Genomic DNA, 26,758 nt, shown 5'->3' on the forward strand with positions numbered 1-26,758 from the left:
TCCCCTTCTCAATAGCATTCTCTCTCTCTCTCTCTCTCTCTCTCTCTCTGTGTGTGTGTGTGTGTGTGTGTGTGTGTGTGTGTGTGTTTGGGCACACACACACAATTTTATTCCATGTCTCATAAAGTATATTAAAATCCATAAAAGTTAATGTGATTGTACATGTTTAAGGTGTAGTATAACACGGGCGGCGGCAGCTCCAAACATGGTGGCAATGCTCCAAACAGAAAAGGACGCTCCAAGAGGAAGCAGCAGTGGAGGGCACCCCGCCAAGGCCAACATCCATGCCAACTCCACCTACCCACTGACTCGGCCTGCAGGCAGCACCATACCTAGGTCTGTAGCAAAGGTACTTGGCGGGAGTAGGGAGAAACACGGTAGATGAGTCCAATATTCTGTATCTCAAGCCAATCAAATACCCCAGGTGTTTGTAAGCACAGAAGGAACATAGCCCTTTCCCTCCATTGTCACACGGCAACTGGTATCTGTATGCACAGAATCCCCAATCCAAAGATAACATTGAGTCTTCAAAAGCAACAGCTCTTCACAGACATATTCTCCATGAATTTTAAAATCAATCACTTTTTTATACTATCCAAGGTTAATGCCATAGCCACATCTCGTAGTAATAGTATTTCATAAATTAATTACTTCCAGGTGAATCAATGCTTCCCTTGTGCCTTTTATGTCTTAAAAAAGGCATTGGGTTGACTTTGTACTAGTGTTCTGAGAAAGGGGGAAAAACTTGAATAAAACCAATCCAGCATTGTATTACTGAAGGAATTCTACATGCAAAGACCATGCATGAGCAAATGTATGTCACACCAACTAACAAAGACATGACTGGCTTTAAACTTTTTACCCTTCCCACTTCCTTGTTATTTTTGCAAAATTAAAAGATACAGTACATATAATTCCCATACAGCAACACACTGCAATTTATCCTGTGTTACTCATAAGTTATTTTAAGTAACAAAAACAAAATGCTCTCTCTTGATTATTCTCTGGGTTATGTTTTTAGCCCGTGGTATCTTGTATTTATAATAATCAAATAGAATAAGAGATAACGTTGAAAATATCTTCTAATTTTATACCATTTCTTTTCTTTCTGTTGAAACAAGGACAGATTCTACAAATGCTCGCCAATCAGGTTGGCAAGGCAAAGTTCTTCCTGCCTTATAAAGTCCCAATGCTTTCCCCAAACCCTCCAACAATTAAGAAATATTCCTGAATAAGGTAAGGAGCATGGCAGGGAACTTGAGAAATGAATATGCAAAGTTTGGTGAAACAGCTCCTTACCTTTATTTTTTGCTTTTTTTTTCTAAAAAAATATTTATGTAACTCCTTAGCATAAATGTAGATGATCCCTTCTGTCTATGTATTCAGAACAGAAAGGAAGAACACCAAAGAAGACTTTCAGAGATGAAACCTGTTAGGTCTCAGAAACATTATAGAATATACTTAATTTTACAGATTATATGAGAATATTGTATTTTCAAGACTTTAATTAAGGAGCCCTACTCATTATTGCTCATAAGATCCAACCTCCATTCTAAAACGGAAAGATGTCTACATTGCACTTTCTCTATCATCCCCTCCCCCTCAGAACTCTTATTAGGCTGACTGACAAACATGCCTGACCCAGTCATTCTGTGACTTTCTGTGCTCAGGAAACACCATAACATACCCTGCATTATACTAGCTCTATACATTGACAGTGTTAGGCCCCACCCAAAGACAACACAATGCAATCCAATGGAGTCTAATGCTTACATCTAATGGACAGACTCTTGCCAAAATAAAGCCATATTAACCTACTAGATATATCTTAAAATATTCTAGGTTGTGGCTACCTTGAACCTCTTCCTCTCTCCCTCCTCCAGCCCTGGACTGTGCACTTTCATAATGTAAACCTCTCTATGAAAAATCTGTTGCCAAAACTGTCCCCCACTGTTTGTCCGGGTGCACATTCCATCACATACAGGTCCAAATTGATCCTTCATGCCAGTGGAATCCTGCAGCCAATTAGGATCCTCTTTTGTATGGAAGAACTCTACATTGTGCATCTAGGTGCATTTATTTATTTAATTTCTAAACTATCATAATGATGGGCTCTTAGTGACATACAAGAATAATTAGTCATCAAATATCCTTGGTGTACAGTAATATATAATTACAAATTATAAAAATTAAAGCAATAACATAATCTGACCAATATAAATCTGGCTATGCTGCTATCTTAACTAATTAAAAAGGTCCTCTGCGAAAATTCTTTTTTAAATTCCTTCCAAAAGCACAGCATAATGTAGCTTCTTGGGGAAGGTTGCTCCACACATAGGGGTCTTTATGGAGAAGCACATGTGCAGAAGAAATGTTTGATGAACTAAGCACTTCACTGAGACTCTCAATAAGTGATCTAAAATAAACAATTTAAAATATGAAGATAGTATAGTGTCCCTGGAAGGAAAAGAGGATCTGAAGTGTGTGTGTGTGTGGGGGGGACACTAAATATCATTAGTTTTTTTAATATTTTAAAAAGGGAGCAATGGTAATTTCCAAGAATAAAGATCCTTTGCTAATAAAACAATGGACAGTGATGTTCCTGTTTAGTAGGACAAGAACATTGTTTATTTTATATGATTGCAGAAGATGCAATTAGAAATTTCCAGAAAAAACTCAGGTAAGATTAATCTCAAGGAGGATAAATATAAAACTTTTTAAAAAACTATTTAACAATGGTGTAAGGGAGAAAAATAGTAAAAACAATAAGCAAGCCTATATCTAAATCTTGGGGAATAAAATAAAAAGGAATCTATTAGAACCAAGCAATGACTGATTTTCATCAACTCTCCTTTACAACTACAAAATAGGCTGAGAGTAGACTGAGTGTCTTTATAATGTGGCTTTTGAGGATAAATTCAGAATCCCTTGGTGACAAAAGTTCAAATCTTGAAGTTCTAAAGATGGCACAAGATAAAAAAAAAACTCATAAAATCTCAAAAACTCATGAGATATCTGAATCAGATATCCAAATGCAACTCTATACAATACAAAGATTTGTGCTGGGGGGGAGGGGAACAAAGCAGAAACTACATAGAAACACTTGAGCAGTAATGTACAAAAGTGAACTCATCTAAATGATGAAGAATGTGCAAGGGTAGCACAGAGATGGTCTCAATGAAGATTCAACATCATTAATCTCCTGCAAGGGAAAGACACTAGAACAAAACTGAACTGAATCCTTTTGCAATTGCCACTTCAATAATTTCTACCCAAAGTCCTGTTATGAAATCTTCAAGTCCTACAACAGTTTACTCCTTTTCAAGGGGGAGCAGGATATGAACATATACTAGCTTTGTCCCACTCTCTCACTGCCCTTAATGAAAAGAGAATGAACATATGAAATGAGGTTAAAAAAAGTAGAAAAAGTTGCTACATCTTTCATAGAATAGAATAGAATAGAATAGAATAGAATACTTTATTGGCCAAGTGTGATTGGACACACAAGGAACTTGTCTTGGTGTAAATACTCTGAGTATACATAAAAGAAAAGATACATTCGTTAAAAATCAGGAATCATAACATACAACACTTAATGATAGTCATAGGGTACAATCCACAATCAAATCATACTAGGAAACAGTCAATATAAATCGTAAGGCTACAAGCGACAAAGTTACAGTCCTACAATCACAAGTGGGAGGGGATGGGTGATAAGGAGTGATGAGAAGATTAACAGTAATACTAGTGCAGACTTTGTAATAGTTGAACAGTGTTGAGGGAATTATTTGTTTAGCAGAGTGATAGAAATAGATACCTGGCTAATAGAAAGAAAAAAAAATCCCTGGATATGGAAGGTGCTTCATTAATGATTTCACATATTCTTCTAGATTCCTAGTTCTGAGATTTTATTCTACAAATATAAAGTGTTTTTCCATGTTCTTCCATGTTCGGAGGGAAACTAATACAGTAAAACTACAAAACGAAGTTGTTACGCTTCAGCATTGTTCACTCTTCAGCATGGAAGAAACTCTGATATGTATATCTTTTAACTGCTTTTATCACTAAAATGCACTTGCAATTTACCGTTTTCAAGATTTGCTAAATTAAACAAATGTAACATCTTTTGTAATCCATTCTGGACCCCCTTCTAATCTGTGTATCTATTTCACTTTCTTGTCAAGAATGTAATCTTCTGGTAGTAACTCAGTGGGCTTCTTTTGATTAGGCATATCTGGAATTGCTTTGTAAACTGTTAATTTTAAAATACTACAATTAATTCAGAGCCTGGGGACATGAAAAGATAAACTACTGAAATAATGTAAACATAATCGAAAAGACTGTGGATGACTATTTCTATGGGAATAAGCAAGAATTTCTTGTTTAAAAAGTTACACTTAAAAGCTGTCCTAATTGCTATCCTTGCACTTTCAGCTGAACTAAGAACATTTAGTCTTGGGTGCCAAAGGCAAAATTGGCTGGAGAATTATGGGAGTTGAAGCTCAATACAGCTTTTTTTCTTAAGTTAAAAAAAATTTCTTTTAAAATTAACATATAGGTTTATATAATGAAGCAAGTGCAAATAGTTTGAGGTGTTTTACTTCCCAATCTGTATTCGCTCTTCAAAGCTATGAACAACCTGAAGGTTCAGATGGTGATTCTGACACCTTCCCACTTCTGTCACTTTCAACTAGCAAACCAAACCAAGGGTACACCTGCTCTGTGAAAGGGTCCAGAGAAGAACAGCATTTACTGAATCATTTGCACAGGTTTAAAGTATATTAATGTATGCTTCCAATTAGCATTCCTTTATTATTTATTTGCTTTTGCTTTTTGTTTTGGATTATTTTTCTTTTAAGCAAGTTTGTTCTGCAAAACGAAAAAGAAACATTAAGTTAGAAAAGGAACAAACGTTTGTATTTTAATCACAACTTTTACCTCCAACCCCAGTATCATTTTGCTGCTGACTTTTTGAAAAACTAGAATCATGCTCTTCCTAATTTTATATTAGTAAGAAGTCTTCAGGAATTTTATTTTATTGTCAAGATCTCATGTTCTCTGGTTATTTTTCAATGTTCTCTGTACTCATCTTGTCATTTCTCTTTGTAATCAAGACTTGCATGGTTCAGGGGCCGAGTATCTACAGGATTATCTTTCCCCCATAGTTTTGTTCCATCCATTAAGATCTAGTAAGGGATAGTCCCATACAGGCCACACTGCATTAATCCAGCCAGGAGATAACTAAGGTATAGGTGACTGTGAGCAGAACCTCTGGTCCAACAACAGGTACAATTGGTGCATCAGCTGAAACTGTGCAAAGGCTCTCCTGGCCACAACTGTTCCTGTTCCTCCAGCAGAAGCTATGATTCCTAGAGGCTTCTGGCAAAATGTAAGGTGTAGGTTATCACTGTTAAGCCTGGTCACATTCTACAGTATTTCTAATAGCTGCTGCATGTTCACTAAAATTTTACAAAGTTATGTGTACTTCAGGTCCCTTTGATCAAAATATTTGGGTTTCAGAAGTATATCTTCTGTTGTAGTTCCTGCCCCCTAGAACAGCATGTTCCCCCACCCACCCCTAAGAGGGCCACATGGCTCCCATTCTGATGATATTCAGAAAGTTCTTGGTCATTTTCCTAGGCCTTTGGGTAAGGGGTTGTTGACCTCAAACAACTTCTTGCTTGTTACATACAGTGTATGGTTTCTTTTCTGCCCGTCTATTTTTTTTATCTTTTAAAATGCAGATCATTCTGACTTGGATGGACTTTAAACACAGTAACTAAGTAAATAAGTAAGTAAATCGTCCCAATTCTTCTTGCCGTCATACAGTGACATAAACATACTGTATTTCTAAACTGTAAATGGAAGGTTAATTTCCAATTTACATTAATCTTTCAAGAAAATATTCACATGTAACAATAAAAAGACATTTTCACTGCATTCTATACTGTAAGAATGTTGTGGCTATAATGGTATTAATATCAGTTACTCTTCTTTCTTATCACCAAAAATAGTAGGCTAAGATTACTGAAAAGTTTACAAGATTATTAATGGTATGACCTATGTAAAGAAGAACATTAGGTGAATAAACCCTAGAACTTTTGAGGGATTAGGCCACTCAGTGGGGATAGAATGATTCAGAACAGTCAAATATCTTTTCATCAAACACAAAAAAATCAAATTGAACTTCATGACTATAACATGTGGTAATGTGCTTTCAACTTTCAAGGCTATTTAAAGAAAAAAGAAGCCGAAAACATGAGCAATATCCATGACAGAACTGACAAAGCCTCTATGACTATAAGCAATATCACTCTTGAGTACCAGGAAACTAACAGGATATCATTATTGCATCATACCCTCCCTGTAAACACTTGATAGTTTACATCTGACTACTACTGAGAAACAGAACACTAAAATTGTTCCAGAAAGGCACTGTTTATTATGGCTATCAAATTGCTTAACAGTCACTATTTCTTGTAAAATTGGCTGATTCTGTATTTACTTCTATGCTAAGCCTAGAATTTATTTCCATATTTAAAAGCAAAATCAATAATTTGAAAACTAATTTATGCCTAATATATTAAAGGAGAGAAGGAAAAAATAGCATGCTAACTATTAAAATGTTGAGGCTAAGGTTCAAATCTACCTTCAGCCAAGGAAACTCATTGGAAGATTTTGGTTAATCTCCATATCTCAAAAATTGAGAAATGCGAGTATCTAAGTTTCTGAAGGAAAGATGGGTATACATGTAATAATTAGGTAAAATCTAAAGAATCTTCAATGCTTTACTGTTATTTTCTAGGAAAAGTCCATGGAAAAGCCTGTGTGTGAGTTTGTTCTGCCAAATTAAATTATCTGCACTAAAAAGGTAATTCAGAAAATCAGGATAGAGGCATTTTGGAGAGTTGATGTATTTCCCCAAACCTGAGTATTTTCACTACACATTAATTAAAATATATTCAAAACTCAAAAACAGCAATTTCTGCTGCAAGTATACACATTAAGACCAATCAATATAAGCTCTGAGGTTCAATCTTTAATGAAGTCTAGATTCTTTCTAAAAACTTCCTGGAGATTTATGCTGACACTGAGCACAGGTGGAGCCATAATTTTGACATTTCATAATATAGCTATCCAATTTTAGAGAGTGCTAACAATCCCAAATACTGTTCACTTATAAAATATGTGGACATCATAACATATAAACAAACATTTATAGAGAACAAGGGGCAACCACAGGATTAGGTCTTGAGAAACAACATTGCACCTCTTAAGTGGGGTCCCTTTGTGCCATTTAGCTACAAGAAAATAGCTCACAGAACCCAGTTTTTACATTTCACTTTGATATAGTATTCAAATATCACAATTATAGAAAAACAATAATCACAATAGCTAAGCTGTTCTTAATGTAGTTTTGTTTCATTTCATCTTAGTTTTAATCGTTAATTGTTTTTAAACATATCTGCAAAGTATTTATCACTGATGGGCAGGTCATTATTACTTTTCCCTCTCGTTGTCTCTTTCCAATAATCTTATTGTGGATAAAAAAACTATTTTAGTTAATAAATATTCCTCTGTATAATCAGTCTTACAATAATACTTGACCATAAAGGTTAGCAATCAATCTAATTCATTCCCTTACTTTCTTTCAGTGATGCTTCCCTAGCAATTGGAAGGCAATCACACTATTGTCTAAGCTAACAGGTTAACGGAAGGTTGCCTGAAGAGAAAGGGGCTTCATAGCTTGGCTTGGTCAGAAAGATCAACATTTCAATATCCAATAACCAAGAGTGACTACTTCCATTCACTTGCCATTCTTTCTCCTTCCAGGGGGATAATCAAATTAGGTTCAGTATAGGCTACAAGAGGGCAGAAAACTGGAAGTCATGTCTTTCAGATACATGATTTCTAGCTTTCCCTTGTTGTATTAAAATGCAAAGAGGATCTGGGTTTGCTAAGATAACAGCAAGGCAACAGAGGACACCAGTCCCATGGCACCACACTCATATGACACCTTTTACAATTTTTATTCAGCCAGCAGAGACAGTAGCAGCGGTCCTTTTGAACTCCATTGCTATCCCGTTCTCCACTTAGAGAAGCAAGTAGCAGAGAGGCAGCTATAAAAAATAGTATTTGTTTAAATCCATTTGTTCTTTTTCTTTGCAGCGTGATGGGTAGGTGGGTGAAACATTAATATGGTCCTCTTTTTCCCACTAAAACAAATTCAGCAAGAAAATCATGGATTATTTGATGAATGCTTATATGAAACAAAATAAAGCCCTAAAAAGCACATGGTCTATCTAGAACAGAGGTCTCCAAACTTGGCAACTTTAAGACTTGTGGACTTCAACTCCCAGAATTCTCCAGCCAGCATAGCTGGACAATTCTGGAAGTTGAAGTCCACAAGTCAATGTTGCCAAGTTTGGGGACCCTTGATCTAGAACCTATCTACGGCCTATATGAACTCTTTCACTATGAACCAGTATGGTAACTCAGGTCAGTTGGAAAGGTCCTTCTGAAGAGGTTCCCAAAGGTATAGGGGTAGCTTAGCTATCTAGTCTATAGTGGAGAAAGTTTTCTCCAATGTGGTTCCCAGACTTTGGACTGCCTTCATCAAGTTGGTGTTTTTGGCCCCTACTCTCTCAGTAAGATACAGTGATAATGACAAAAGTCAGTCTCTGGTCTTTCATTTGACCTGGACTGATTTTGATTATATGAACTATAATTTCAGTTCTGATCTTAATTGTATTCTTTTTATTTTTAGATCATATAATTTGCATTTTTGGGTGCTGCAAGCTGTCCTGGGTATATATTAGTCCATAGAGAAAGGGCCAAATTTAATAAATGTCTCAAACGCTAGACATTTATTTACATGAAAATTCTTTTTTCAGATGTAACACCTCACAAGAGAAACTGAAGGAATGCCAGGGAAACAGTACACGGGTTCTAGATCCATAAATATCTGTCCACCCCAAGGAATGGAAGTCAGGTAATTAAGGTTATCAAGCATTCTTTTCTCCAGATCTTTTGAATTGGATGGCAAAAGCTCCGTTTTTCTTTCAGGAAAGCAACCGAACTTTCCCAATGTTTCAGACTATAGTCATAACCAAAAATCAACATGGGTTTGTCAAAAGCAGATCCTGCCAGACAAATCTTATTATACTCTTTGATAAAGTGACAAAATTAGTGGACCAGAGAAATGCTGTGGATATAATTTACTTGGCCTTCAGTAAGTCATCTGATAAAACAGACCACAAACTACTACTTGATAAGATGGAAAAATGTGGGTTAGACAGCATCACCACCAGATGGATTCGTAACTGGCTGACCAACCGCACTCAACATGTAGTCCTCGATTGAACTGCATCTACATATAGGGAAGTACACAGAGCCTCAAGGCTCTGTTTTAGGCCCAGTACTCTTCTACATCTTCATCAATGATTTGGACGAGGGGATAGATGGGGAACTCATCAAATTTGCAGATGACATCAGATTGGCAGCAATAACCAAAACTCCAGAAGACAGGCTCAAGATACAGACGGATCTTGACAGACTTGAACATTGGGCACTATCTAACAAAATGAAATTCAATGGTGAAAAAAGTAAGGTTCTACATTTAGGTAAGAAAAACCAAAATGCACAGGTGTAGCACAGGTAATACCTGGCTCAATAATAGTAACGGTGACAGGGGTCTTGGGAGTCCTAGTAGACAATCACTTAAATATGAGCCAGCAATGTGCTGCAGCTGGGAAAAAAAGGCCAAAAAATAATAATAAAATAAAATAAATCTCCCACCGCCCCGAAGAGGCTGGCTGAGGATGCCAGGCGTTGCCACTCAACACATCCGAAAGGCACCCGGTTGGGCCGGTCTGTTTTCATCGAAGGCGCCTTTCCCGTCTCTGGGGATGGCGGCTCCCGGTACAGCCGCCCTCGCCCTTCCCTCCCCTTCCTCACCCTTCTTGTCCATCAGCCACATGAAGGCGAAGCAAGGCACGAAGCCGATGGGCCCCCAGAAGACCAGCAGGGCGATATCCAAGCTGGAGAAGTCGAAGGCCTGGCGGGCCGAGTTCTGAATAGGGCCCCACGTATTCCACACCAGGCCCTGCACGAAGCCCAGCAGCGAGAAGAGCAGTAGCACCAGCCAGCGCCGCCCGTACACGCGGCCCGGCACCGGCGGCAGGCGAGGCAGGGGTCCCGCCGGAGGCGTCCCTCTGCCCCGCGACTCCGCCGCCGCCGCCGCCGCCGCCGCCCGATAGGACTGGCCATGCTGAGCAAACGGCGGCGGCCCGGCGGGCGGCGTAGGGGGCAAGAGGGGCTCTCGCTCCTCGGGGCTGCTCCAGGCTGAGCCCATCGCCGGGGAGGCGGCGAAGGCAGTCCCACCTGCCTGTGGCTGGCTGCTATCTTAACGTTACCCAACCGCGGTGGCGGCGGCAGCGATGTAAGCAAACCCCGCCCGGGCTAGGAGGCAACCTGGCCAGCCGCATGCGCGAGGCAGGCGGGCCTCGCCAAGGCGCCTTCCCCGCCGAAGCAGGGACGGCAAAAGAGAGGAAGCGGGTTGCCCTGTTGCTTGGGGGGCTTTCCAGATAAGCGGGGTTACAACTGTCCCTCTCCTCAACCGGGGTGCTTAGGGACAGAGGGCAATGTCGTCCCACCCGTCGGGAATCACTACCCCCCCAAGTCGGAGTAGATTACTTTAGCCTCTCCACGGGAGAAGTGGAGAGCCAGTCCACGAAACCCGGCGAATTACAAAGAAAAAATGGAATATTAGCCTTGTTGTAGCGAAGTGTCAGTTACCAGCGCGGGAGTTTTAATCTTGGCTGGAACTGGGGGAAAGGCCAGTTATATTAATACTCTTCGGCGACATAAGGTGAAAAGAGGAATAATTGGGAAAAAAAACCGCTGGGAGCGTCTTTAGGTGGACCAAAGGCAACAGAGAAATAAGCCCGTGCCTGTTCCCAAGACCCCGGGACAGTCTCCGGAATGCGAACTTGAAAACAAAGCCACGTGATTCGGCTCAAATGATCCCTCACATGATCGCGGGTAGAGGAAGGGCTGACCGGTGACGGTAAAAGGGTGAGCCGAGGAGGAGGAGGAGGAACTGGGAACGGCCTCTTTCTCTCCCGCCCTCTCGGACAAGGGATGGAGAGCGAAGCGGTGGCCACGGAGGTGGCCGCTTTGGAGCCATTGCACGCTGGTAGGTACGCCTGCCTGCCTTGCTGTGTTAAGTCCTGTTTGTAAAACTTCGCCGAGACACGTAAAAGTAAGGAGGAGTTGATTAAATGATGATAGCCGTTTTGACTAGCCGGCTTTTCCTGTCCCGTCAAACTTACAGGGCTCGCTACTTCAGTTAGTTTCTGTCTCGGAAATGAAATGGAAAAGGACTGAACTTCTTTCAGGAATTGCTGCCAATCGCTGCGTTCTCCCGCGCTCCTTTTTGCGTTGAAGCGGACGTAGTCACAGCTCTAGAAAATATGCTCAGCATTTATCCAACCATCCGTGTATCCATCCATCCAAGGTGCTATTTATTACTAAAACAATCCCAAAGCGACGATGTGACAACTTTTAAACAATCATAAACCTCTAGAAAATCCTCACATCTTAAAACTTACAAAACCTCCTGCTAGCTGGAACAAATAAAAGATCAATATCTATATTCAATATATAACAAATACAACAACATTATAACAAATACTATGAGTATCAAGAGAACTGATTTCAGTTCTGCTCGATGTACATGTACATCAAACCATACAGCACAATGAGGATAGTCACGTCAGTTCTTATAAAGTATCTCCAAGTGAATGATGGTCAGTCCCTTAAATATAATTTCTGTTATTAGATATTAACAAATGTTTGGAGACTAAAATATTAAAATCCAGCTATAGATGCTTTTCATTGGACATGTCTATGGAATCCGGTAAACCTATATAAGGTTAGATTCAGATGTGTAGCTTGTTTGACTATGCAATTAACTGGGTTCACTTACCAATTTAAATGAACCCACTTTTGTTCATCTTCAGCCAGGCCGTGAGGGAGAGTGAGACTCCTCACTTCCTTCCATCTGGTCTATTGCACTTGATACCTTTTATTGCTTTTATTTTATTTGACTGTTGTGAGCCACCCATAGTCATTGGAATCAGGCAGCATACAAGTTTAATAAATGATGATGAACATGATACTTGAACCAAGATAGTAATTGGTTGCATGCGCATTCTCCAATCAATTCATGTTTATCAATTGCATTACGGTAATTCATCCATTGCCAACCCAGTGATCAAGAATAAAGAAAGTTATTAGGCCTTGCTTTGAATATCAGGTTCTTCTATATTGTTTTCCTTTCACTTAAAAGTTGATGTAGCTGTCAAGCTATTTTTATTTTTCAAACACAATGCACTTTTCACTTCCACAAATTACACTTTGTGAGGTTTTTTAAATTATTTTCTGCTGCTCAGAAGAGGTGGGTTGAGGTTTCATTCAAGTAGAATGGAAACTTGAATATACTGTTTATGTAGCTACTCCATTTTTAACTCAGACATTCTTTACCTTCAAATTTTTTTTGGATATTTTCATTTTTGTGTCAAATACTGATGGCAGTTTAGTGAACTGACAATGCTGAAATAATATTTACCCAGGCTTCCATGCTACTGCAGTCAGAAGACTCTGAGCAGTATACAATTCCTGAATAGAATTAAGGCTAAACTATTATAATGCAACCAGTAATAATTTAAAAACATAACTAACACAACCGTATCCCTATCTCTTACATCCTGTGGAATAGAGTAATCCTTCTATTAAGTCCCATAAGTCCTACAAAAAAGCCAAGTCTTTACTGCTCAGAAAAATAGAATAGGAAAGAGGCCGTCCTTATGTTGCTGGTGAGACTGTTCCAGAGGAGAGTATGTCAAAAAGCTTTAACTTCAGGGTCCCTGATGAAAACATTCTTGTGGAGAAGGGATTGCTAGAATACCTTCTCTCACAAATTATACCTGAAGCAGGTGATCTCAGATATAAATATTAAGAACTAAGTTGTTGTGGATGCATCCGATTTTTGGTCCATCTAGCACAATATTGCCTAATCCATCTAATATCAGGATTAAGAATCCTGAAACATTCTATGTCGGATGTCAGGTATTGCATCTTAAGTTATTTTGAATATAAAGCATATATGGGTGGGTGGGTGGAAATTTCCTGATAAAACGATTTAGGTCCTCTGTCAAAAAGTTGTGCAAAAACTGGAAATAATAGAGTGTGTAGAAATGGATAGAATTCATTTTAGTACTTCTGGCTCAGTTATGTAGCTTTCTTTTTATTCATATTTATCTTTCGTGTTTATTCATTATTTGTTTACTAATTAATGACTGCTAGATATTCTCTGCAGATTTAGTCACAAATAGCTATTAATTAAGCATTATGGAGGAAATTTTTAGGTTTATTGTTACTTCATTGCTGGGCTTGTTTTAGCACTATGCATCCCAAAACAGTTTCAGTCTGATCACTCTGATTTAAAGGGGAAACTGGAGACAATTATGTAAAGATCTGGTCTTGAGGAAGAATTTTGATACATCTACAAACCAACATGATGGGAAACGTTGTGCTAAACAATAAGTGTCATTGATAACCTTGAGACTTGCTCTTAAGTAAACACTGATAGGATTCAGCTGTGAAATTACTTTTAAAAAATTGAGATGGACTAGTATTTTAGGTTTTTTTTTTTTTTCAAGAGACTCCTTCAAAGGGGGAAAACATAGAAAACTTATTTCTTCATCTCTTAAGGTTCTTTGTCCCTGGTGGGCATAATCATCAGAGAAAGCAACAGAATGGTCTGCATTGCTGATCAATGATTTCCCCAATCAAGGAAAGTTAACAGAGAAGTTAATATAGTAATCAGACAATTATGAAAAGTTGCCTTGTAACTTCCCAATGTGGAAATGATAGAGAAGAAGCAGGTAAAAAACAGCAAATGAGTTAGTATGGAAAATAGAATTTTCTGCATTTTACACACTTTTTCAGAGCTTCTTTTCCTCTGCTGATCTATAACCTAAAAGTATCAATTGGTTTTCAACAATTTTGTCATGGAATGTTGTTGCAATTTAGAATTATAGTTCTTGGACCCTTTTTTTGTTCCTGGAAGTTCATATCTTGACTCTTGGTGTTTTATCCATCAAACTTACTTTGATTTTCTCTGGTCTTTGGCATATAGCATCATGGTTTAATTCCTTTTAGCATGGTGTTATAGAGGCATTTTGGTGTAGGGCGGGATCCCCAACCTCCAGGCCACGGCCCACTATTGGGTTGTGAGCCATTCAGAACTGGGCCACGGAAGTGGCAGACGAGTGTGCATGTATGTGCATCCCCACTTGCGTGAGCAGCGGAAAAGTGTGTGTGCCGTGTGCCAGCCACTCGCACAGAACCATGTCCTCTCCTTCCCACCGGTTGGCAAAGCCGGAAAGGTTGGGGAACTCTGGTGGCTTCAATCTAGAAACCTGGAGTCTGGAGAAACCTGGATCTCAGCTTAGAAATAAAGCCAGCTGTGTGATTTAGACTAGTCACTTTCTCTCAGCCCTAGAAAGGAGGCAATGGCAAATCAATTCTAAATATGGAAAAATATTGTCAAGGACCTGGTAGTCTCTGAGAATCAGACATGATTAAAAGGAAGAAAAGGAAAGCATGATGTTGCCCCAACTCCAGTGTGTTGCTCTAGGGAAAAGTAGGGAATAAAAGGGATTTTCTGAATGAAAACAAGAAATAAACAGAAGGAAGGACATTGATAAATTCAGTGCATCTTTCGTGTCTACAAATAGGAATGCAGAAATGTTAAGAATATAAATAAGACAAGTAATTTAAATGTCTTAAAATAGAACTTCTATTTCAGCATAGATATTTCATGTTATTTGTACTTACTTGTAATTAAAATCATAACTGAAATAATAAAGTGTAATTAGAACATTTTAAATTGCTTTGCTTTGTAGTGCCATGGCCTGTATTTGGATATTCCTGCAGTGGTCTGACCTTTCCTCCCCAATTAATTTAACAGAGTATAGCACTCAGTGGGCTTTTTCTAGGCTATAATGTCATCAAAATTAGTTAAAGGGAAAGAATGGCACTGTTGATAAATTGATAGGAGCCAAATTAATTTCTTTTTGCAGCCAGTTGATAGCTTTCTTTCACTCTCAGGACAAATTCATTTGTAAACATGCTAATTTCATTTGTTCAAAGTGATGGCATTGTTACCCTTTCAATTTTTCACTTCATTGTGTTCATGGAAGTAGATTTATTTCTTTAGCCTGCTTGCAATATCTTTAGGCCTTCCTATAAATAGGGAGGTTTTAAAATATGTTACAGGTGCAGCAGCATGTTAACATAATAGGATTGGCTGATTATATTATACTGATTAAGGCATTTATGCTATGGGATATTGAAGGATTCTAGTCTATATAAAATCTATATGAAAGGCAGGAGTGGATGGAGAGGGCTTAGAGAAAAATGATGTTACAATGCTCACAATAACTAGATTTTCAGAATCGAGAGAAAGCTGTGCAGGATCATGGAAAATAACTACATGCAATGGTGGATTAGGTGATTGGGAAACTATGAATAAGACTTCCTCTTTTGGGGGGAGTTAGGGACATTGTCTACTATGGACCAAACGTGCCATTTGGAGATCTTCCTGGATCCGTTGCTTTCAGTGAAAGCCCAGGTGTTTTTGATGAGGAATTGTTGCTCTTTTCTGGATGGCTCAAGGTAAGGATACACATATTGATCCACAGAAATGATAACCTCAAGTTGGGAGTATTGTAAATATGCTTTATATGGATTGCCTCTGAGTTTGACCAGAAGCTGAAGATGATATGGAATGCCATGGCAGGGTTGTTAAAAGTGTAACTCTGTATCACATCCCTTCTAAATAAACTGCAGTGACTGCCATTATCCTAAATGAACCAACTTTTGGCCCTTCAGAGCTGGAGTTGGATAGAGTACTTGATTAGTTTTTTTCTTTCAGACATCAGCTTGGTCATTAAGAGTGAGTTGGAATGCCCTCTTCATAGCGCTGGGTTTGATTAAAAATTGTACCGTATAGCAATTAAAGAGAGAACATACTCAGAAAGTTCACTGTTTGTAGTTGGCACCAGAGCTTTGGGCTTTTTAGTCTTGAATTTTTTTTATCTTGGATTTGACCTGTTGTGTCTTCTGCTTTCCAGTTAGGTGCTAGTACCTAATCAAACTTTGCTGATCATAAAAGACAAGGGGTGGGACTGGAATCATCTTACTAGAGTGGTTCTCCTCCTTCCTAAAGGATTCTAGTCAGTGGTATTCAGGAGGCAAAAGATGGGTCCATAACCTCTAGAATATGAGATGCCACTGGGTTCAGCATTCTCTTTATTCTTCTTCAACATCTACACAATACTGCTTGGGGAGATCACCTGCCAATACAGAATTATATGTAGTGAATAAAGGGGATGGCCTTCAAGGACAGAGAGAAGATCCATTACCAAGACAGTGATTAGATAAATGAAACTTGAGCCCAAGCCAAAAAAGTAGTTTGTGTAAAGGTGTCAGGTACCCATTCACTCACTCCTTTTAATGGAATTAAAAAGGGAGGAAAGGAAGCATGTTCATACTTGCAAGATTTTATAACTTAATCTGTTCTATCTGGTGGGGCTAACATAGTAGTCTTTGGTGTGCTGAGGACATCCAGCTTTATATTTAAACCCCAGTCTAATTGGTAATGCAGTCAAGATGCTGCTTCAGTATCTGGAACCTGTTAGGTTTCAAATGTTGAAGAAATTGGAGTATGGAAATAAGGAGTTCTTTGGTATGTTAAAGCCATGCTATTCCTGAGATTTCCATTTTTAGTATTGTATGGGGTTGCACTTTCGTGCGTCAAACTGATTTGTGATCTGGGGATCCTTCCTGGCTCTCAGGCTCTCCTCATGGAGCCATGAGGGAGAGTATTGGCAAGGAACACCTTTATACAACTTCATTTGCTATGAAATGTACAACTTTTCCTAAAGTAGGAGAAATTTTTCTCAGTCACTCATTCCTTACTCAATAATGTTTGGACTGTTAGAAAGTATTTTACATGGGGCTGGCTGTGAAGACAACTTAAAGCTACAGCTGATCTAAAATGTAGTAGGGAATAACTTCACAATTTGCTGATTTGACATTAGTTCTTTTAAAGTTGCTTTGGTCACTCTTTGGCTTCCAGATGCAATTCGAGATGTTGGCTGCCTCTTTTAAAGCCCTTCATGGTAAAAGACCTGGATATTTGGCCAACTGCCTTCTCTTAATTAGTTCTTGTTGGATGGAAAGGCTCATTTTTCTGCCCTTCAGAGATTGCTATCTTTAGGAGCAAGGTGAAAGAAGTGGGTCTTTTCAATTGATATAATCATCTTTGGAATAGTATTCCCATTGTGATCCAGATGACCCTTATTCTCCTGGCTTTCGAGAGTGCCATCAGAATTTGGCTTTTCAACAGAGCTTGGGGTTATAGGGGAATGTTATAGGCTGCTTCCTCCTTTAATCTGGAGTTTAGTGGATGTAGAGTTTCATTTATCTATGGTGCTATGCTTTATATTCCAATGTGATTTGTGTTTTAGTCAACATACATAGAATGGTTTCTTATAAGCATCTCAAGTTGGTTTTGATTAAACCATCATATAAGCCTGTAGATAAATAAATCAATAAAAAATAAAGCAAGAGGTATGGGGGTGTGCTTGATTTGTATTGGGATGGCAGACCACTAGAGCTATAGCTAGACTGTAAAGCTAAAAAAAATGCAAAAGCAAATCACTCCTATATTATAGATGAGGAAACTATGTGTATATACCCATGAAGACAAAGGGAATTTAGCTCAATATTAAGGAGATTTAGATACATAAGACTACTTTGGGAATCCATTAATAAAAAGTTGGTAATTAATTTTATAAGCATAAATAAAGTCGGTGGGAGAGAAATGATTTGACAGTTATAAAAAATGTACATCTTAAACGGTTGCACTTGCTATTGAAAATAATAGTAAAAATTAGATTAATCATATTCCTGAAGACAATAAATGGATAAGTGTGTATGATTTAAATTACAGGGAGCTGCCACATGGCCATTTCATCAGACCTATCGACATGAGGTCTAATTTTAAGCATATTTCTTTAGAAGAAAATTTCATTAAATTGAATATACCTTAGTGATAATGTGCAGAATATTGCATATTTAAGTGATTGAGACCCAAGTAGTTGGTTTCTGTTTGACACTAATTAAACGTTTGAGAATCTGTTTAGTGTATAGAGGTTCCTGCGATAGCATAAAAACCAAGACATTGTGAGTTCCAGACCTGTCTTAGGCATAAGAACCAATGATGTATCTTTGTGCCAGTCCCTCTCTCTTAGCCCAACTCACCTCATAAGACTGTTGTTATGGGGAAAACAAAAGGCAGGAATATTAGGTATGGTCACTGTCTTGGGTTGCCCAAAGTATATTTAAAAAGACAGGATAAAAATATGATAATAAATACTGAACCAAATTTAAATGACCACAGATTCATTTCAAAATCATATACTTTGTGCTTATATATATTTTTTCTTTATGCAGGTAGTCCTCAACTTACAACTGGTTGCTTAGTTCAAAGTTCCAAGAGATCTACCTGGGGGTTACTTATGACCCAGATTCAAAGTCCTGACAGCCCCCTTGCAGTCACTTTGGATGGTTAGCAACTGGGCCACATTTATAAGGCATAGTCATGTTATTACATTTTACAATAGTTTTACCAAAACCTGGCATGTCCTTCCAGTTTTCGGCCAAACTATACCCATAGCAAACCATTGGTTTGTTTAATGACCATAGCATTTGCTTAATGAGCATTGCAAAAAAGTTCATAAAATTAGGTTGCGCATGTGACAAGCCTAATGATGAATTCTACTTAAAGTCATCTAATTTATTGTGTGTTGTACATCTCACTCAGTAGGCAAAAAATGAGAAGAGGGGAAGTGCTCAATTGAATAGAATTTGCAGGAGTGAGATATAGTAAGATGTTACTATGATATGATCCTTTCCGCAAATATGTTTCTTAACCATCTGACCTCACTTGCCTTTTACGTAACCATATTATCAGTAATTCTTTTATATTGCAGCTCTGTTACAGGTTTTTTTAAAAGTAATCCCATTGAAGTGAATGCATCCTATTTTTAGGAAAGTGATCAGTGACCGTCTTAGGTAATCCTACAACAGGAAATACGCTTCATTTTAGCTCAGTGGGGTTTAACAAAGCAGACATATGAAAGATTTCATTCTTTTTACAATTTACAGTAATGCATGGATTCCTTTTTTTAATCTCACAGTTGATTCCCCAGTCTCCAAGATGTTATCCTGATAAATTATTATATGCTTGTTTGAAAAACAGCTGGATATCACTTACTCTAAAAATAGGTTGTTATTTTAGTAAGACAGATTCTTTCTTTGGAAAATTATTCTAAAACCTCTCAGTTAAACCTTATATTTAATCAGTGTGGTATGCTGGAAGAAGACAACTCCTGCCATGAAATGAATTCTTCTAATTTGCTAAATTATTCAAAATAATTGACAGTACATTTAACTTCTTAACAACTTTGAGACCACTTTCCTGCAAAAATCCTGCTGTGCTAAATTCTTTTATTTTTCCATGTTCTGCACAATTCTCAACAATTAATTGAGAATTATTAATAGTTTTCTCTTGTATTTTCAGGATGCTTTACCTCCCCCACCCCAATTTCTGAATCAGAATTAATTTCCCAAAGAAAGTATAATGCAATGAAAAGGTGAAAACACAGAGATCAAAATGACATGTTCTTCCTACTCTCTTGATTTAACATTGTTCATAGATAATACTAATAATGAAGGTGGAAAAAAGGGTTTCACTAGAGTAGTATGCTGAATATTCATTAAGGTCAAATAGTGGGTTGAATTAAATTATTACTTTATATTGAGAGGCATACTATGTGGAAGAGGAAAGAAAGAAATTGATTGACTAGACTAATATATTACTAAGCCAAAAATTGCTGTAAATATATCACAGTTGGCTATGCTTACACAAAGTTAGTCATAGTTTATGAGCTACAACAGCTGAGTTCATACAACATGAACCAAAAGTTTAAAACTTTGTATTGTATGAAAATACTAAATGAACAGAATGCAGCCACTGAAATTAAAGGTTATTAAATATTTCCTCTGTCATAGGCCACATTAGGACTTAAGAACATAGAAAATATCTAGGAAGAATGAACTTCATTTGAGAATGCTAGCAAAGTCAATATGGAAGCTGATTGATTGATTACGTGCCATCAAATTGCTGTTAGCTCTTAGCAATCATATACATAGATTTTTTTCCATGATGATCTGTCCCTTACCTGGTTCTTCATCTCTTCCAACAGCATTCCCATCACCACTATATTTGAGTCCATGCCATGTGCTACTGGTCATCTTCTTTTTCTCTTTCCTTCCACCTTTCCTAGTATTTGAGCCTTTTCCAGAGAACTAGGTCTTTGCATAATGTGTCCAAAGTAGGATAATTTGTGCCTTCTCTCGTCCCATTTTTTCAGTGTGCTCCTTGATTACACTTTGATTTGTCTTGTTACACTCATTTAATTTCCATGGAAATCAGAGTATAATAATAGGAGTAGATAAGGAATAATCTCCTTAACACAAGGATTGTCCAGGATCATCTACCCTGTGGGCAAGACTCCAGGAGAGAAAGGGATGGGTTCAGAAGTCACTTTTGCTCCAAATAGACTTATTCTATGCATGCCTTTTATTGTCTGATAATACAGGTGACATTTTGTTGATATTGTAGACTGATTATCAGAATACAATTCCATGAAATAATCCAATAAAAGAAAATGTATGTAACTTAGGTGAACTGTTGGGTTTTTCGTGCTCTCTGAGCTTGCTGTTTTCTTTTGGACATTTCATTACCAAGCTAGATGACATCTTAAGTTATGGTAACAAAATACCAGTAAGATCATACCAAGCTCTGATCCATAACCAAGAACCATACCAATGAATCCAGATAATCAGGGAAGAAAGGAAACAAGTTGAGGGGAAAAAGCTATACTATTGAGCATTGTAGAGATGAAGACTTTGCTAGGGATCAGAAATCCATTCTAACCATTGTAAGCAGGGTATCTGCAAGATGCCTCAAGCAGGACTTCTGAAGAGGAATATTTCACAGTTATGACCATAAAATGTACACAAATAAAAAAATACAACACAGCATTTTGTTTTTTAAAGCTGTTGCTTTCCATAAAATGATGTATAAAACTGCCAACAGCAATAAAGTGCAAAATAATATTCAAGTGTTGGAAAAAAAAAACTGCTTCTGAGGTCAAGGCTTTGGCTGAACAAAAATATTTTCACTTGTTGGTAGACATCAGATTGGGCCTAGGAGAGTTCCTGAGCCGGAGGAAAGCTGTCAAGATCATCTAAATTTTCACTAGAGATGCTTCAAAAAGCAGAAAGAAGCATTTCTAAGTAGAGGCAGGCTTGTACAAAAGACGCATTTCTTCAGAAATATCTACTTAATTGTAGATTAATAGTGGCCAGATTGCCTAAGAACTACTAAATTTGTGTTTTTTATATTCTATAAAAGAGGTCTATGGTGGCTCATTTGAATGCAGAGAAAAGGAGAATGTGTGACCCACCCGATCGTTGATAAAATTATAGCTACCCACAAGCCATGCGTCCCAATTAGCTATGTCTACTGAGACTTCTGGGACAGTAGTTCCAACAGTATATGGAGCTCCACAGGTTTATTAGCCCTAATGTTTCATGCACGGAGGTGAGATTTCATGAAGAAGAAAAAACGATTTTCCCGACTTCTACATGTTAAACAATTTGTATATTGCATTGACATCACTAGTAAAGATTTCCTGCATGCAAAATGATCTGTGACAATTTTCCATTGAATTTGAAGGTAATTAGACAGATATTTCAAACATTTCAGCCCTGTCAACGCCCAGGGAGGAACCCTTGAATCTACTTTGATGGCTGAAAATGGAAAGCCATCTTAGGGTAGGACACAGATGAAAACTATCACAAAACCCTTAAAATACAAGTACTGAAGTTTTAAAAAAAAAACCTTGGAAAATCCCAAGTGTTTTACGATTGCTGGAGAACTTGAGAAAAGGCAAGTGCTTTTATGATTTGCAAGAAACTATGCAGACGGACTGCGGGGTGGGGGGAATGAATAAAGCCATGCCTGCTGTTTCTGTCCTTCTGCCAAGTTCCTTCTCTCATCTCTCTGTTAAGCACAGGAAGCTGGAAAAAGAAATGTGGCCTTTCAAAAGGTTTGGTAAGGGTAGAAACAGCTAGGAGAAGCCGCTGCTGTTTCTGTTCTTATCTAAATGACTGTGTTTGAGCAGTTTTTGCATCAGGAGCGAGAGGAGCAACACATTTACCCTCTGCAAGCTGGTAAGTGACATAGCTGATGCTTGCAACTATTCTTCCCTGGTAGGCTAGTCCTTTCACTAAAAGTTAGGAGGAGGACCAGCAGAAAGAATGATGTCGCCTTTTCCCTTAAAGTTTTAAAGCTCAACAGGAGAAGTAGGGCTATTTATGAATATTAAATAGGCCACGGAAGAGGTGTCACAGTTAGGAGACTCGCAGTCCAACAATTTGAATTTGCCTCTATGGAGATGCTCTTCTTTTTTTAAAAAAAATTTGTCGATCAGTAGCAATTCTACATATAAAACTAGTTTGGTTTTTTCAAAAGATAGATTGGTTACTCTGTGTAATGAAATAGTCTTGCAAATGCAATCAGCCACATTTTTTTGGGAACCCTTGCAGTAAATGTCAAATACAACTGTTTCTTGAGGACTTGAGCAAAAACCGCAGAAATTGTTAAAAAGCTTCCCTATTTGAAGAGATGAAGTATGTGCTTAGGATTTGGGTGATTTGATATGATGGCCAGATGTGACAGAGGTCAAAGCAAGACAAATGCTTCAGAGAGTGCAGGGACAGTCACTCTGTCAATCATTATCCAAGCCGCTGTTTTCTTAGTGTGGTCCTACGTACCTTGAGACCTTCCAAGACTCTCAGGTCTACAAGATCAAAATGTTTTGTCAGTTGAAACATAATATTCAATAATATTAATATTCCATTAAATAATCTTGAGAAGCTGCACCAGTAGCTGCACCAATTTCAATTTTAAACAAAAGCTCTTTTGGGGTCCTCCATAATTTTTAAAAGTGAGAAAGGGTTGTGAAAGAAAAAGAGACATTTATCTAACCCAAAGCTCTTCCCTTTCCCCTACCAACATCATTCAATTGATTTTGGATTCCCTGCAGCAAGATGAAACAAACAAAATATTCAAAAGTTATATTTATAGAGTTACTTACCAAGCACATCTAAATTATATTAAAGTAAGCAAAATATATTTACAGTCCCCAAGGCACATCAAAACATTTGAGCACCCCTAATGTTTGGAAATTGAAAGTTGAAAAATTTGATACACCCTACGATGAGCATGAGGAAACCTTAAATCCAAGCCAGCTCCTCCTACAAAAAGGCCAACTTTAGAATTATGTTTGTGTCAGGTTCTGGTTTTGTAACAATCGGCATCCATTTTGGAGTTTCTACACAATATGTGTATTCCCCTAAGATCCCCATAGAGTGAGGAAAGGGGGAGGGAGGAGGCGGGGTCCTATCTTCAAGTCACAGTGAATTATTTTACAGTAGTGAGGCTTTCCAATCGTAGCTCCTTGGGGAAGGAAGCTAAAATGATAGATCATAGGACTAGCCTGGAGCTCAATGTTCTTTGTTAGTCTTTATACCCAGGAGCAAGAATATTAAAGCAGTCTTGTGAAAGGCTGCGGAACTGTGAAGGTGTGAACCTTGAAAATACTGAGAGTTCATGTTCTCCTGCCATTGTTTGTTCCACATCCATCATCTCCCCCTCTCCCATCCTATCTCATTTTGTGCCGTTAGTGCCAATTATGGAAAACAAAACCACCTTTGCTATTTTTCATTCATCGTATCGCCCTCTCTCCAGTCCCAAGCCTCACATTTTGCAAGATGCTTGCCTAGAGAAATAGCTGTGATATATCCCACATTGCCCCCATCCAGTCTATGTAGGGAAGGAAGGGAAAATAAAGAACTCCTGTTTTTCCAAACCTTGGGAAAACATCTCACAACATTTTAAAAAAATAAAATATGAGAAATAAGCATAACTTTTTCAATGAACTCCAAAACATAAATTCAATACTGGAAAATGTGCTCTATATAAGCAAAAAATCCACTGAAGGTTAATTTTTTTTAATGTTGTCAACAGCTCTCTTTAATTTTTGTGCATGTAGCCATTAGTATTAAATAGCTTTATATCTTGCCGTTATTTTGTACAGGCAGCATTTGTAATCTGTCTTCCCAACAACAATAACCTTGCAAGATGAGTTGGCTGAGAGGGAAAATCACCCAGCCCAAACTATGCAGGGTTTTGTGCCTGCGAGAGGACTAGAACTTGCACTTTTCCAGTTTTTAGCCCAGTACTTTAATCACTGCCTCAGGTTGGCTCTCTATTTCTTAAAAGTCTATAGAGATTCTCAGTCATCTAGGTTATGGTTGTCCCAAAGGTGCTTTTTCACGAGGCAACTGGACTTTCTTGTTTTTTTTCTTTTCTTTGAAGATGTTTCACTTCTTATCCAAGAAGCTTCTTCAGCTCTGACTGGATAATGGGGAAAGGAAGGATTTATATTTCTTGCAGACAGCGTCCTTTTAAAGGGTCCTTAAGAGAGTCCTTTAGGGGGCCATTAAAGCTCCAAGTGCTTCAATAACCCTCTAAAAGGATGCAAATAACCAGTTGTCTGCAAGGAATATAAATCCTTCATTCCCCACCAACCAGTCAGAGCAGAAGAAGCTACTTGGAATGAGAAGCCAAACATCTTCAAAGACCAAAAAACAAGAAAGTTCAGTTGCCTCCTGAAAAAGCACCCTTGGGCTCTCTATTTTTTGCTTTATTTTCTGTAACATTAAATGGAAGATTCAGATTCAGGCCCCTAGCTGATTTGGCAGCTTCCAGTCAGGTCAAACTAAATCAGCTTGTTTTCTGAAATGCCAAACCGGGTTCCAAATTGAATGCTATCGTCAGGGTATCTCTGTTTTGCATAGATAGGTGCATGACTGTTAGAATGGGGAGCGTTGTTTGTCAGATCCTCAATATTGATCAGGGATCTGGAGAAAGCAAGGGGATTCAGTTTTCTTAACTGGAAAACTTTAGAATCGAAAACAGAGCCTGCAATGTTGTCACTGCAAGCCAAATGCCGTGTATTATAATAATTGTTGGTGGTTTCTCTTCTGCCACCCTGAGAAGATTAAAAAAAAGCCAGATGGTGGCCACGGCATCACAGTCAAACTACCATCCAAAGAAAGGAGGCAAGATTTTGTTCTCGAGGCTGTGATTACCCTATTAGTACTGTTGCATCCATTAGTGAAGGTGTTGCTGGTTCTAATTGGAGTTGATAAGAATTTGGTTTGGTGCAGAGGAACCTGAGTGGTATCCCAATCAAATCAGTTCAAGTAGCTTGCTTTCATTCAGCATTTCTCTTGTCCTGTAGTGTGTGTGTGCGGGGGAGCAGATTTCAAACTCCACAACTCTTCTAACGCTTCCTCCATTTTGGTAGAGACAGAGAAAAGAAGGGAAGAAGAAGTGATAGGAGTGAATGAAAAATAAGAAGAAATGGTGTGATGAAGTACATCTTTTTTTAATTTTTAATTTTCTAAGGCAGGGCTGAAGAGAAGAGCTCTCCAAATGAAACAAACAAACAAAAAAACTGTTCAACCAATGACTCAGCTGTGCTCAGCTTCCTTGTTTTCTGCCTTTTGATGTGTCTCTCTCTTAAAATACCAGCTGATACTCTCTGGCTAATCCCATACTTCATTTATTTTTTTCCACCCCATCTTTCTTCTCTGTTTCCGGTTCCACCTCTTCTTGAAGATGTAGATAGAATGGCTAAGAGTAACTCCAAAATAACTACCTTGGCAATTGGCCTATTTCCTGATTGTGCAAACAAGATGTTGTCACTTTTACAGTTGAGGTAGAATCCTTTTTTTTTTCTTTCTAGACCATGGGTGTCAAACTCAATTGCGTCACATAACGTATCGTGACGTATTGTGACTGTTTTGCCTTTGTGGAGTTGGGGTGGGTGTGGCCTGTGCATGACGCACTGGACAGTTTATTTTGTAAAGAACAAAGATATCTCTATTGTCTTAACAGCTGTCAATGGGTGAGGAAGAGCTCACAGTCTGTTTTGAAAATACGGATACCACACCAAGAAAAAAAATATATCTATTTTTTTCCATTCCATGGATGGAAGACAATAGAAACATGGAATATATTTAATTTATTTCAGTGTTTCTTATATCTCTGTTTCAGAGTTGTCCACACAAATCTTGCTACTTTCTTCAGACAATCTACCACCATGGACACTCTAGCTGCTTCTGTTGTGGAACCTGCCATTATTTTATCATTAAATAAAACAGTGACCTAAATAAATGCACGTAGTTAAGAAATGCAAATAAATTAAGAGCAAGGGGACAATAAGCTGCCTAATATTTGGAGAAGAACAGATAAATTAATTTCCTAATTTACTGTGGTGTACACTTTACCACAAGCATCCTGGTCAATATTTCAAGCTAAAATTATTTAGCATCATATAAGCAAAGTAAAAAAAAGTTTGCAGGTGGCAAAGCTTTTTTAATTTCCTTTTGATCATCCATCACTATTGTAAAGTTTTCTATC

At 38.0% G+C, this 26,758-nt stretch overlaps 3 protein-coding genes across 9 annotated transcripts in view; 2 read left to right on the forward strand and 1 right to left on the reverse strand.

Moving 5' to 3' along the window:
- SLC49A4 (solute carrier family 49 member 4) overlaps positions 1-10,453 on the reverse strand; it is a 91,171-nt gene extending 80,718 nt beyond the window's left edge. Inside the window, exon 1 of the mRNA XM_026707863.2 lies at positions 9,958-10,453. Within this exon, the coding sequence (XP_026563648.1) occupies positions 9,958-10,354 (397 nt within the window). The 5' untranslated portion in view covers positions 10,355-10,453. The remainder of the gene's footprint in view (positions 1-9,957) is intronic.
- The window catches only part of SEMA5B (semaphorin 5B), a 601,210-nt gene extending 575,622 nt beyond the window's left edge, over positions 1-25,588 (forward strand). Inside the window, exon 24 of the transcript XR_015740811.1 lies at positions 25,575-25,588. The gene's annotated coding sequence lies outside the window, so the exon portion shown is untranslated. The remainder of the gene's footprint in view (positions 1-25,574) is intronic.
- The window catches only part of HSPBAP1 (HSPB1 associated protein 1), a 57,213-nt gene continuing 41,583 nt past the window's right edge, over positions 11,129-26,758 (forward strand). For 5 of the 7 annotated variants that reach the window (XM_087920420.1, XM_026707988.2, XM_087920421.1 and 2 more), the window contains exon 1: positions 11,129-11,197. In XM_087920420.1, the coding sequence (XP_087776546.1) occupies positions 11,143-11,197 (55 nt within the window). In that variant the 5' untranslated portion in view covers positions 11,129-11,142. Of the gene's footprint in view, positions 11,519-26,758 lie in introns of all 7 variants that reach the window. The other 2 variants (XM_026707989.2, XM_026707990.2) reach the window with 2 other exon arrangements.

The sequence above is a fragment of the Pseudonaja textilis genome, chromosome 1, assembly GCF_049901715.1.
Source record: "Pseudonaja textilis isolate UNSWEBS1 chromosome 1, rPseTex1.2, whole genome shotgun sequence".
In the NCBI taxonomy this organism is placed as follows: Eukaryota; Metazoa; Chordata; class Lepidosauria; order Squamata; family Elapidae; genus Pseudonaja; species Pseudonaja textilis.